At 34.7% G+C, this 14,530-nt stretch overlaps 1 protein-coding gene and 1 pseudogene across 5 annotated transcripts in view; both read left to right on the plus strand.

Annotated features, from left to right (window-relative positions):
- Window positions 1–14,530, plus strand: part of PTPN4 (protein tyrosine phosphatase non-receptor type 4) — a 230,079-nt gene that overhangs the window by 159,606 nt on the left and 55,943 nt on the right. For all 5 annotated transcript variants that reach the window (XM_032412092.1, XM_032412078.1, XM_032412100.1 and 2 more), the window contains exons 12-13: window positions 1,640–1,812; window positions 9,990–10,058. In XM_032412092.1, the coding sequence (XP_032267983.1) occupies window positions 1,640–1,812; window positions 9,990–10,058 (242 nt within the window). The remainder of the gene's footprint in view (window positions 1–1,639; window positions 1,813–9,989; window positions 10,059–14,530) is intronic.
- Window positions 12,328–12,454, plus strand: LOC116638239 (annotated as a pseudogene).

The raw sequence follows: 14,530 nt of genomic DNA on the forward strand, positions 1-14,530 counted from the left end.
TTCCCACTCCCCCTGCTTGTGTTCCCTCTCTTGCTGTCTCTCTGTCAATTAAGTCAATAAATAAAATCTTAAAAAAAAAAAAAAAAAAGGAGAGTGAAGTAGATGTATATAGTACACACACACACACACACACACACACACACCACATCCTTGGTTATATATCCAACCCAATTCAAAAATATGCTACTGACTTGAACACGTACTTCAGAAATGAGGACATGCACATGGCCAGTAACATGAGAAGGTGTTGAACCTCATTAATCATCAGGGAAGTATAAATTAGAACCAGAATGTGATACTTCTACACATCCACCAGAATAGTGTAATGAAAAGATTGATAAGTGAGTGGTTGGTGAATATGTGGAGGATATACTGCTGGTGGGAGGGGGTATATATTGATCTAACTATTTTGGAAAACTGTTGGGCATTATCTACTGAAGATGAACACAAATATCTTATGATCCAACAACAGAAATGCACTCGCGTAGCAGTATTTTTATATCCTCAAACTGGAAACATCAAATGTCTATCAATAACAAATGGATAACTAAACCGGTATATTCATATGATAGAATATTATATAGAATGAAAATGACTTTCACAACCATATGGATGAATATAGAAATATAATACTGAACAAAAGAAATCAGACCTAAAGAAATGTATGTGTGGGGCGCCTGGGTGGCTCAGTTGGTTAAGCAACTGCCTTCGGCTCAGGTCATGATCCTGGAGTCCCTGGATCGAGTCCCGCATCGGGCTCTCTGCTCGACAGGGAGCCTGCTTCTCCCTCTGACCCTCCCCCCTCTCATGTGCTCTCTCTCTCTCTCATTCTGTCTCAAATAAATAAATAAAATCTTTAAAAAAAAAAAAAAAAGAAATGTATGTGTGATTCCATGTATATAAAGTTCAAAAACAGGTATAATCTATGGTGATAAAAGTCAGAAGAGTGATTACCTTTTCAAAGATAATCTCATAGAAAGGGGGCACAAAGAATACTTAAGAGTTGCTAGTAATAATCCATTTCTTATTCTGGTTGGGTTTTAAATGGTTGCACTCACTGTGTGAAAACCAGAGCTGTACACTTAAAACGTGTGCCTTACTATATATAGTTTACTTCAGTGAAACCATTTAAATATTAATTTTTGCCAAACTTTTAGAGAAAAATGATTCTGTTATGTTGCTGCTTACTTTAAAACTTGAGTTGCATAATAGTGTTCAGAAGTACTGAATGAATATTCCTCGGTATTGACAATCTAGATAGATTTATAAATTTCAAATTATTTTTAATAGGTGTGATAGTATATCTTAAAGCTTAATTTATGGGCCAGGATTATACCTTGAAATAGAATTACAGCTAGTAAGCTTTGACAACAGATATATATCAGTTTTTAAGCTTATTTCTAACTATGTTCTAAAATAAAAGTCCTGAGTCATAATATTACAGAATGAGGTGAGATCCACATTTTGCAAACCTTTCCATTTATTTTACTGCTTTTTTATTGGATAAGCAAAAAAGGTACTGTGCTACAAGGATTAGTTGTTTGTAAGGCTAGAATATTTATCTGTAGAAAGTAAACTAAATGGAGCATTAGACCCTGATGTTTTCCTGGTATTCTCTGCATTTTGTCATTTATTACAGCATGAATCTAGAGAAACATTATTGGGATTTAATATGGTGAATTACAGAGCATGCAAAAATTTATGGAAAGCATGTGTAGAACATCACACATTCTTCCGTTTGGACAGACCACTTCCACCTCAAAAGAATTTTTTTGCACATTATTTTACATTAGGTTCAAAATTTCGGTACTGGTAAGTATTGCTTATGCATTAATGCTTTGTTATTGTATTTTTCCTCACTTTAAAATAAAGGTCTGTTTTAATCAATCATAGAATGTTTATAATTCGTACACCCCTACTGAATCAAACTCTCTGGAGCGTGGACCCTATAGATCAGCAAAAAGTTCTAAAGGTTCTTGTGATTTAACCAGATGGAGAAACCACTTCCATTGACTATATTTCAGATCATTATTTTCTAAAGTAAATTAATCATATTTAATTATTTATGTTCTAGACATGTTATGAATTCCATTGACTTTGTTAAATATTTAAAAGAAAACTTTTCTTTGTTCTAAGACATCTTTATTTGTAAAAGCAAAAGTGTCTTCTGCATGAGCGTGTAATTGCCAGTTTCACTATCCAAAAGTAGAATGTTCCTATGAAACCTTTTGTAAGCCAAATGGCGTGAAGAAGCCATTACCATTAATTTATATGGAAAAATTATTTCGCATTTTCAGACCCCAAGAATCACCTCTCATAGGACACATCTTGCTAACAAATGCACAAAATAAATTGAGAGGAAGCACAGATACTCAAAGACACAATTCAAAGTTCTGGTGGCTTAATGCTGAGATGCTGAGTGTACTTCATTGGAAGGAGCTTTGTGGGGTGCTCTCACTGCTTGAGGTGTGCGCAGCCTCTACAGTGGCTTGCTACAAAACAAATGCTGAACGCTATTTTGTCCCCTTTTTTGTAAAAGCAGAGTGGCATAACACAAACTTTGAAAAAGTGGGGGATAACTGTACTTTGCTTTTTTATGAATGAGTTTGTTAAACCCTTTGTTATAAAGAGTTCAACCAGCTATTATGCAAAAATCACATTTAGTCATTGAACAATAACCCCAGATTCCTTTTCCTAAAACTGTCTTATTTATTCTTGATAGCTTTTATTTTTTCCTGAAGGAAAGTCTTTGAGGGATAATTCTAAATTTGGAGAAGTTCTGATTAATTTTGCCTCTGGAATTCTAAAAAGATCCATGAAAGCTAGTTTTTAAGTGCAACCTGGTAAGAATCACATAGCAAAGTCATTCATAATCTTCTACTAAAACAAATGTTATCCATTTCTGTTTCTGCTTCACAAAAGATTTTCCATCTTCAGTAAATAAAACCTTTTATCATTATGTGTTAGATTAATTCATGTTATATATTCATGTAGAAAATATTTAAATGTGGCCCAGAAAAGATATATATTGTAAATCTCAAACATTTATAAATGCCCAATTTGTAATCTCAGAAAAAATAACAGTATAATGCTTTTAATATACTGTTAAAAATATATGCCCCCCAAAAAAGCCCCCAAATTCAGTGGCAACACTTAAACAGAATTAGGAAACTTTAACCACAAAAATGGCACAGCAGATTCTTAAGTGGTGTCATGTTTAACTCTTCTATAACCTTCCTAAAAGCAATTTTGAGAAAATTAAAGTGATGGTACTCGTAAATTTAAAAATAAATAGACTGATGGGGCATCTGGGTGGCTCAGTGCATTAAGCTTTTGACTCTTGATCTCAGAGTCATGAGTTCAAGTTCTGCACTTGGCTCCATGCTGGGTGTGGAGCCTACTTGGATGGATGGATGGATGGATGGATGGACAGACGGACAGATGGATGGATGGACGGACGGATGGACTGGGAGAGTGAGTATTATTAGATCATTGGTGCAAGTCAAGAAAAAAATAAAAAAGCCTTATCTAAATCTCAGGAGGGGCAGAAGAAATCTCCATTGAGAAAATAGTGTAGACCATAACAGTGGTCCCTCAATAAACTTAATTAATAATTAAGTGACCGTCAGGGTTATTATCTAAGGACTACACTTATCTTTAGCAGAATTCTTCCTTCCCTCTGTCCTTGAAAATATGACATATACATAAATGTACACACACCATTTCTTTTAGGCAACAAAGAAATGCATAGAATGTAGTAACCTGCCTTCAACTGTAATTCACACTGGTGTCAGATACAATGAGAAAAAAATCAAGGATTTTACCCAATCTATACCACAGCAAACAATATCTAGTCACAATGACAACAAGTACAAAAGACAGTTAAAGAAACCAGTTTGGGAGAAAAATCACTGAAACAGAATGAAATTTCAACCACAGAAGTTAATAAAAACAAGCTAAAGAACAATCTAAGAAAAAAATATTGGCAGGGTGAGAAGCAATACCTGCCATTGAGGCTGTTATTGCCCTTGAGAGATTATGGGCCTAGTACTAGCAGATTTTATATTTTTAAACAGCTTTATTAAGGCATAATTGGTGTACAATAAGCTACCATATTTAACATCTAAAATTTGATGTTTGGAGATATATTTACATCCCTGAATCCATCACCATAATCAAGATAGCAAGCATATCCTCCCCCATTTTTCCCTTATGCTCCTCTGTAACCTCTTTCTTCCACCCTTCTTTGTCCCCATGCAACCACTGATCTGCTTTCTGTCTCTATAAATTGGTTTGCATTTTATAGGATTTTATATAAGTTGAAACATATATGTTACATACTCTTTTTAGTCCAGCCTCTTTGATTCAGCATAATTATTCTGAAATTCATCCATGTTGTTGTCTGTATTGGTGGTTAGTTTCTTTTTATCATGGAGTATAATTCCACTGTATAGATATATCACAATATGTTAATCCATTCACTTGCTTATGGATATTAAGTGATTGTTGTTTCCCCATTTGGGTTGTTTACAGGTTTGAGCTATTACAAATAAAGCTGCTGTGAGCATTCATGTAGAAATATTTATATGGTTTAACTTCCCTTGGTTAAATACCTGTGAGTGGAATGGCTAGATTACGAGGTAGATGTATGTTTAACTTTGCAAGAAACTGCCAATCATTTTTTCAAAGCGGTTTTTACCATTTTATGTACTCACCAGCTGTCAGAGTTCCATTACATTTTCATCAGTGCCTGTTGTTACCTCTTCTAAAAAGTTCACAATTTTGATGAAATTTAATTTACCATTGTATTCTTTCATGGATCTTTCTTTTGTGTCATAGCTAAGAAATCTTTGCCTAGCCCAAGCCTGAAAAGATTTATTCCTCTGTTTTCTTTTAAGAGTTTTATAGTTTTAGTTCTTATACTTAGATCTGTGATCCATTCGGAAATAATTTTTGTGTGAAGTATATACAAAAGCTATATAAAGTTCATTTTTTTGCATACGGATAGCCAGTTGTTCCACCACCATTTTCTGCAAAGATTACCCTTTCTCCACTGAATTGCCTTTGCCCCGTTGTTGAAAATCAGTTTTCAGTATTTGTGTGGACTTATTTTTGGATTTATTTATAAGTCTTAAAGTATAGTAGTATTAGTCCTCCAACTTTGTTCTTTTTAAAAGTTGTTTCAAATGTTTTAGGTCTTTTGCATTTTCATCTGAACTTTAGAACTAGCTGATCAGTTTCTACAAAAAAGACTTCTTAGGGGGGCGCCTGGGTGGTTCAGTCAGTTAAGTGTCCAACTCTTGATTTCGGCTCAGGTCATAATCTCCAGGTTGTGGGATGGAACCCCACGTGGGGCTCTGCGCTGGGCATGGGGCCTGCTTGAGATTCTCTCTCTCCCTCTCCCCTCTCCCTCTGCCTACCTCCCCACTCCTGCTCACGTACAAAAGTTTTTATTCAGGTTTTCTCTCTCAAAAAAACAAAACAAAACAACAACAAAAAAACCCACTTCTTGGATTTTAATTAGGATTGTGCTGAAACTATAGATCAATTTCAGGAGAATTGACATCTTAAAAATATTGAGTTTTCAAACTCATGAAACATGGTATGTCTTTTACTTATTTAAGTTGTCTTTTACTTCTCTCAGTTTGTAGTTTTTCAGTGTACAGGTCTTTCACAAACTTACAAGTTTCACAGGTCTATGCTAAATTTATCCTTAATTTCTTGAGGTCTTTTTAAATTTTAATTTCATACTGTTCACTATTAAGCAGAAATGCAATTGATTTTTTTTCTTTTTTTTTAATGTTTAGTGAGACCTTGGTTACCTCACTTATTCTAGGAGCTTTTTTGTAGCTTCCAACAGATTTTCTACCTAGAGGATAAAGGCAGTTTTAATTCTTCCTCTCCATTCTGATCCTTTTTATTTCTTTTTCTTTCCTTATTCCCCCAGCTAGAATCTCCAGTACAGTGCTGAATAGAAGTGGTGAGAATAAATATCCTTGTCTTTTCCTTATCTTGGGAGGGGGGGAGATATTCAACCTTTTGCTATTAAGTACGATGTTAGTTGTAGGCTCTTCATAGATGCTGTATATAATGCATGTTGAGGCAGTTCCCTCTACAGCTCATTTGCTGGAAGTTTTTGTTAGGATTGGATATTGGTTTTTGACAAATGTTTTTTCTGCAGCTATTACAAAGATTATATGGTTTTTCTTTTTAATTTGTATGATGAATTACATTGAGTTTCAAGTGTTAACCCTACCCCACATTCCTAGGATAAGCCCCATTTGGTCATGATCTGTTATCCTTTTCCTATGCTGTTTTATTTAGTTTGCCAAATTTTTGTTTAGAATTTTTACATCAATGTTCATGAAGGATACTGCTCTGTAGTTTTCTTTTCTTGTAATATCTGTGTGAGGTTTTGGTGTCAGGGTAATTTTGGCCTCACTGAATGAGTTGGGAGTGTTCCCTCATTTTCAATTTTCTAGAAAAATTTCTGTAGTGATGGTATTATTTCCTTTTTAAATGTTTGGCAAGGGATGCCTGGGTGGCTCAGTTGGTTAAGCATCTGCCTTTGGCTCAGGTCATGATCTCAGGGTCCTGGGATCCAGCCCTGCGTCGTGCTTCCTGGTCAGTGGGGAGTCTGCTTCTCCCTCTTCTGCTGCTGCTCCCCATGGTTGTGCTCTCTCTCACGCTCGCTCTCTCTCACTCTGTCTCAAATAAATAAAATCTTTAAAAAAAAATGTTTGGCAGAATTTACCAATTAATCCATCTAGAGCAGAAGTTTTGTTTATAGGAAGCTTTTGAGCAACACATTCAAATTCTTTAATAGATATAAAGCAGTTCAGGTTTTCTTTCTCTTCTCAGTGAGCTTTGGTAGTTCATGTTTTTCAAGGAATTTATCTCTTCCCTCTAAGTTAATGAATTTTTTGGCATAAAGTTGATGGTATTCTTTTTAATAATAATGTGAACCACTCTTTGTCTACCACGTCCTAAAGAAAAAAAGTGACTGAAAAATATTAAACTTACCCAGTTTGCCGTTCAAGTCTAAAGCCAATAAACATCAAATATACAAAACTTCAGGGAATATAACATCTCTGAGCCCATCTGGGAAAAAAAAATTTTTTTAAGATTTTATGTTTAGGTGATCTCTACACCCAATGTGGGGCTCTAACTCACAACCCTGAAATCAAGAGTCACATGCTTTACTGACTGAGCCAGCCAGGCACCCAGAAAAAAACTTATTTTAAGATAAGTCAACATGACTCAAAAAGAATCTTGGTAAAAGAAGTAAGAATAAAGGTTAGAACTAATCCTTGATAACTATCATAATTATGACTATAGAACAGAATTAAAATGCTATAAACTTTGATAAAGTAAAAGTGACAGTATAAGAAAATGAGGAAGCAAGGGACTAGTGGAAGTATGAGAATCCATATTAACAAAAATTAAATATTAATAATACCAACTCCTTAAGGTTTTCCTAATCTCTCTTTCTTTATATATGAATAGCAGTCATTTTCTTTCTTTTAGTTCAAGGGAAATCAGTTTAATACTGTTTTCATTAAGAGTGGGATATATAGCATAATCATTTTGTTAATAGAATTATGTCCCTATTTATAGCATTTTTTATGTATAGACAGAGAGTTTTAGAATGATTTTTACCTGCTGATAATGGAGATTATTTCTTAGGGATAAGACTCTGGCTAAATTTGGGGGTCTTACTGTTTTTTAATTTAATTTTTTTTAATTTGGGGTTTTAAAAAAATCTTCTTGTTTTGCTTTCCTATGTTGCTGAAATTACTTATAATGAGCCCGTATTCTTTTACGAATTGTCATTTTCTCATTGTTCTAAAAATAAGTATCTTACTCTCAGAATTTGGTGTTCTTAGATTATGGTACAGTTTTGCATTTTGTTCTAATAATAGTAATATTAAACCCTAAAAAACAATATTATGGATAATATGAAATATTATGTTCCCTCATATTTCAATTTTACCTTTATGTTTTTGTTACAAAATTCAACTTGTTAATCCAGCCTTTTGAGTAATAGTGTCCCATTTGAATCCTCTTTACTGGTAAATTATCAGTCAGAGACACAGAAAGTCCTTTTGATTTTTCAAATAAAAGCAGTTTGAGGGAATTGGTTACACAGGTATTAGAGAGGCTGTCAAAACAAAAGGGAGAAGGAGGGTTTTAGAGAAGGAAACAGGAAGAATGGGTAATACTTAAGGATTGGAAACTTGTGTTACATCTAGGCCGGTGTCCGTAAGCCTAAACCTGCTATTCCGTCGTTAGAGCCACTGTCACTGTTGGTTCTGGGTCTGCCCGAGAGGGGCTGCTTTGATCAGGGATGGTACACACCGTCTAGAAGGTGCTGTTTCTCCCAGTGTTCTGTTCCCACTATTGTTACAGCAGCCACCAGCGTCTGTCAGTCTTCCTTTTGACTTCCTCTACTTTCTGATCTCCCACCAGAAAAAAAGTAGAACCTAACAGAAAGCCAACTCACAAAGAAACCTAGCAAGCCTCCTACAAAACTTAGCTGATCACAGGAGGAGGATTGAGGCCCATGACAGCTCAGTTCACGTTAAATTAAATTAGTGTATATAAGTAAACCATATATGTTTATAGTTGTAAAAGTTAAGTTTTATGTTTGTAATCCTTATGAACTTTTAAAACATAGCCAAAATACCTTTTAATCATCAAAATGATTAATAATCCTGTAATTGAGGAAGGAATGGCAGCATGACAAATGTTTATCTGGACACGGTCCTATCCCTAATGGGTATGCGTTAAATAAATATTTTTTTCCCCTCATAATAAGCAGTGGTTGGAAATACTAGAACTTTTGTAAGACTTAAAATGTTGATATATTATTTAGACTGAGAGATGGAATTCAGATATCAGAGAATTTATTAATTCTACTCCACCAACCTACTCAAATACACACCTTTATTATCTCTCTTGCAAAATACCCAAGGGATTAAAATCATTGTTGTAATGTGGAAATACAAAATAATAGTGAACCTCAGTTTGTTACCTTTTTCACAATTGCAAGTATACTTTATCCTTCTTAGAAGAAATATATTTTCTTAAGAAACTTCAGTGTACCTAAGTTTAAAAATCATGGTTAGGTTTCTGACTTTTCCATTAAAACTTCAACAGATGGACCATTCTGTTCACATGTATCCATACTTATCCATGGAAGATGATCTTAAAATTTCTTACTTTGCTTTGGAAACCTATATTTGGCTGTTCTTATATGAATTATACCTATATGTGTAAATGGTTACATTTGATATACTAGACATTTATGTCTATTCACACTTAAATAATGTGATACGTCAAGTAGCAAATTCTCTGAGAACCAAGTTTTTAGTAACAGATTTGGTCTGAACACATTGCTTTACCACAGAGGAGGCTCAGTTTCCATGCGTAAACTGTGTGCTTGCTAGATGGATCGGCTTCAGGACAAATTGCTTATAGTGCACAATTTGCAACCATATTTCTGTCCTTAGTTCCTTCCTGTATACAAAAGTCTGGAGTTGCCTATGTCTGGACAAGGAAGGATTTGAGGATATAAACAGTCTTCATATCTGTGATCATCAGTAGACAAGAAAGAAAAGCCCAAGAAAAGAGCAAGAATCCTCCAGATTCCCCATGTTTCAGGTCCTTCATCAAGGAGTAGTAGAGACACTAGCTAAATCACAGACCCAACCTATGATGTGAGAGTGATAGTCATTCTCAAATAAAGAAGTATCTGAAAATGGAGTGTCTATGGAACACATCGTTGTTCATTAGTGGAAGAGCCATAAATAAGCTTCATCCATTCAGGTAGAACTGGAATTTAGTCCAGTCTTTTCTTATCCTCTGCCCCCTTTTCTCTGCTAGAAATTTGTCTCTTACGAAGTTGTAATATAATCATGTTGTATGTTCTTATTTTATCTTAGAGTTCTCTTTAAGATTTTATTATTGTGCATGTTTATGTATTTCAGTGGGAGAACTGAAGTCCAGTCAGTTCAGTATGGCAAAGAAAAAGCAAATAAAGACAGGGTATTTGCAAGGTAAGCCACCTCTATTTCAGTTCTGAATTGTTTTTAAAAGATTAAAATTACTAAAAACCCTTTTTCCAAGTGTGATTACAGAATTATCACATGATCCTTTATTTAATTAAATAATAAGTTATGTTGAGGGAGTAATGAAATAATTTGTCTAGTTTATTCATTCCCTTTTTTTGTTTTTTACATGAGTGAGATAAATCCTGTGCCAAGCATTATAGTTCTGACGAGGCTGAATCAAGTATTATATTATTAGTGTAACATTTTGTTAGAAAGTTCATTTCCTTCATTTTTTAAAACATTTTTTAAAAACATAATGATTGATTTCATATAGTATTTAGTCCATTTCTGTATTTCTTTAAATCACATTGTTAAGAAATAGGTTTATTTTTTTGGGTGCCATTTAGTTATCTTGATATTTTTAGGAGCTGTTTATAACCAGTTTGCTTTTTAACAAGTGAAATGACATAGTCAGGTTTATGTTTTAGAAAACAGGTTTATGAGCAGTTGATGGAGAATGGGTTAGAAGTAAGGACTCAGTACTAAGAAACCAATTAGAAGGTTATTGCGGTAATCCAGGTGAAAATAACGAAGGCCTGAACTAAAACAGTGGTGATGAAATGGAAACTAGGGAACAAATTTGGGAAACATTTTGTAGGTAGAACTATAAGAAGTTGTTAATCAATTAGATGGAGGTGTGTTAGAGACAGGAGTATCTGGGAAGACCATCAGATTTGAGTGACATAAAATGGACAAGGGGATACAGGAAAGAGAACAAATTTGTATTGGAAAAAGGAGTTAAACTGGCACAGGTCTAGTTTGAGATGTGTGAGCAACAGTCTTAACAGGATTATCCAATAAATGAAAGGAGGAAGAATGACCAAATTGGTGGCAGCAAATATTTATCAAAGACCTACTCTACTGAGCATTGTGTCAGGCTCTGGGAATACAGTGAAGAACAAAATACACAACTTAGTCCCATGGAGCTTAAATTCTGCTTGGTGCAACAGATATCTGATGTAAGTAAAGGACTGAGGCAGCACAAGGCCATGGAGCTGGAGCCCACTTGTCATGTTGGAGGAAGAGTAGGCAGGCCAGTAATGGGCCAGAAAGAACAAGGCAGCGCTAGAGAAAGTGGTTAAAGGGGAAGATAGGTAGCAGCCAGAACTTGTATGACCCCATGTTAGAAATGATAAGGACTTTGGATTTAAGGGCTGAGATCCTCCCCTGGAAGGAGTATAAACTGACTTGCATTTTTAACAATCTGGCAGAGTTGTCATGTTTTACAGTGGTAAACTGAAATATTTACAAATACCATGATTTCTAGGATTTGCTTCAGAATAATTGGGGTGAGAGGGTTCCAGTAAATGGTAGGGAGGAAACAAGATTGACCATGATGATGATTGTTGAACCTGGGTCCTGAGTGCAGTGTTTATTAAACTATTCTCTATACTTTTATGTTTGAAATGTTCCATAATAAAATATGGGAGTGGGTGGGGGATCAGTCTGGCTGCTGTGATGGAATCAACTGTATGGGGATGTGAGTGGACAGAAGATAGCCAGTGTATCTAATAGTGGCTAACATTTATTTTGTATTTATCTGTGCCAGGCAATTTTTGTGTATGATCTCACAATCCCCATAATTCAGTGAGGTAAATTCCATTACAGGTGAGAAAACTGAGCACAGCGCATTTGAATAATTTAACTGAGATAGTAAGGGATGTAGCAGGATTCTCATGCAGGCCTCCCAGTTCTTACCCACACTTTTAACCTCTACAGAACAGTTCTTGCTATTCTGCATGAGATAGGTGAACGCTTGGCTGCCTTCCTGTCTCAGAGCTGTGAAGAATGACTTCCTTTATTGTCTGTCTCCCCCACTAGAATGTAGGCTCTATGAGGGCAGGAGTTTTGTCTGTTTTATTCACTGCACTGGCCCCAGCTCTTGTAGTAATGTGTGCGGTATGGTAGATGTGTTTTAAATGAAGCAGTGTTTTTTCAGTGGAAATGGCTTATAGAGGATAAGTCCTTAAATTAAAAAGTTCATCTGCTTGGTGTCTGCTGCCATTGGAGGCATAAAAAATTAATTATAGAATTTTGCTTTTGGTTTTACTTTAATTTTTTGCTCTTAGTCTTCATCAAAAAGACCTTCCTGTTTTGTGTTTCTTGAGTAAAAGGAGTTTTTGTTTTTCTCTTTTTTCTCTCCAAAAGGAGAAATTGCTTTATTGTTTGTTATATAAGTGATACTTCATTATTTTTTTAAAATCCCAACATGCCAATACTTACGTGGCTGGGAAGATAACTATGATCACAAAGATGGCTCTCTCAGGGAGAGGCTTGTAAATTACACTCAGGCCATTCTGACCCCTGTGATTTCCCCAAACATGGGAAACCCAACTGGGTTCAAGGTTTCCCTGTTTAAAAAGGGAAAAATTCCAACATGCCAAATAATATAAAGAAAAATCATGACCCAACACGATTATTTAAGAAAAATTGGGGGGGCACCTGGGTGGCTCAGTTGGTTAAGTGTCTGACTCTTGATTTCGTCTCAGGTAATGATCTCAGGGTCCTGAGATATGGAGCCCCACTTTGGGCTCTGCACTGGGCGTGGAATCTGCTTAAGATTCTTTCCCTCCCTCACCCCTCTCCCCCCCTTAAAAAATTGGTACTTACTATTCATTACTATTACTATATTTTGCCATGTATATCCTCACAGAGATGTGTGTGTGTATATATATATTTATTTCATTTAAAAATTATTTCATACTTTTTATTGCTTATTTTTTCACTTAATGTATTATAGGCATTTTCTTTTATATTGAAAAATCTAGTCATTTATGTCAGTAAATCTTTAAACAGTTAAATCCTTTTATCCTAAAGTGTAGATTTAACTTTATGATTCTTCCTTTTAACCTGTCACTTCCTTGCTTCTGGAGTTGGAGTCACTGCTAAAACTATCTGACTCTTTGCCAGTACTATATGCCTTGAATGCTTATAAAGATAAATAATAAAGGCTATTTCAAGTTCCTTGGAGTAAGGACATTTGAAACAAAAAATTAATCAAACATGATTTTTATGTGTTTGAATAATAAAATTTACGTGCATTGTTTTTCTTCATTCCTGGCTTAGCCTCATCCTCATTTGTCTATGAATAATCTATCCAAAAGGAAGACTGTCAGTGACAATGCCTTGAAGGATTTAGCTGGTCAGGGCTAGATAGCATTTTGCTGTGATAAACTTACTTGAATTTGAATGATATAAATCTTCTCAACATTTGTTCAAAGTTCTGAATTTGATTTATTGTTATGTCTTGTTTTTAGATTTATGAAGGAAATATTGTCATTTCTCTATTAAATATAAACCTTAGTGTCATATTAATGGTTATTTGGTTACTTGATTATTAGGGAAGGGAGAAAAGAAAAAAATTAAGAACAGAGATGCCTACTCTAATAGACATGGCTACTGAAATTATTCAGATCTTCCCTCTTTCTTAGATACTCTTGTTTCCAGTTAGAAAGTGCTAAGCACCTGTAGGAAGGTAAAATATACAGAAAGTGTTTTTGAAATTCTTTTCCTTGAAATTTCTCAAGAATGAAATAATTTACTTCCTCTTAACTTTGTTGTTTTAATATAAAAGGTATTCAAGTTCTTAGTACTACACTTTATTTGTATCATTTCTTTCAGACTTGTTAAAATCAAAATCAATATTTTTCTGATTCTTTTCTGTTAAAAATGCATCTAACAAAATACTTAGCTTTTTTCTTCTTTTCCTAACAAGCTTAAAGTTTTTTTCTTGCTTGATACTTATAAAAATAGTGAACACGAGGGGCGCCTGGGTGGCTCAGTCGTTAAGTGTCTGCCTTCGGCTCAGGTCATGATCCAGGGGTCCTGGGATCGAGCCCCACATCGGGCTCCCTGCTCCATGGGAGGCCTGCTTCTCCCTCTCCCACTCCCCCTGCTTGTGTTCCCTCTCTCGCTGTGTCTCTCTCTATCAAATAAATAAATAAAATCTTTTTTAAAAAAAAATAGTGAACATGATTTGATAATTAGTTCCACTGTAGTATGACATCCTAATATGAACACCAAATTATAGATGTATTTATTAATGTTAATATCACATGCAAATTACTTTATAAGTTTTAGTGTTTTAATATTTTGATCATATGTGACCTTGAGAAATATTCACAATTATACCTGCATCTTAGTTCTTCATTTTGTATATGCATTATTAAAATGAGAAATTGTTTAATAGGTTATTTTATAAAACAAATATTAATGAATAGTAGGCTAAAATTCCAATATGAGAAGCCTCAAATAACTGTCCCAATTCTTTTGTTATGTGGAATTCCGTGAATCCTCCTCTGAATAAGAAGTCATCAACAGGGATAAAGTTGCATTTAATGGTATTGTTTTAATGATCCTGCCATCTCCAAAAGACTTAAGCTTCTCTGGGGTTGTTTTTGTAGTATATCACAATCTTG

Source organism: Phoca vitulina, unplaced genomic scaffold (assembly GCF_004348235.1).
Source record: "Phoca vitulina isolate PV1807 unplaced genomic scaffold, GSC_HSeal_1.0 scaffold1, whole genome shotgun sequence".
Classification (NCBI taxonomy): domain Eukaryota; kingdom Metazoa; phylum Chordata; class Mammalia; order Carnivora; family Phocidae; genus Phoca; species Phoca vitulina.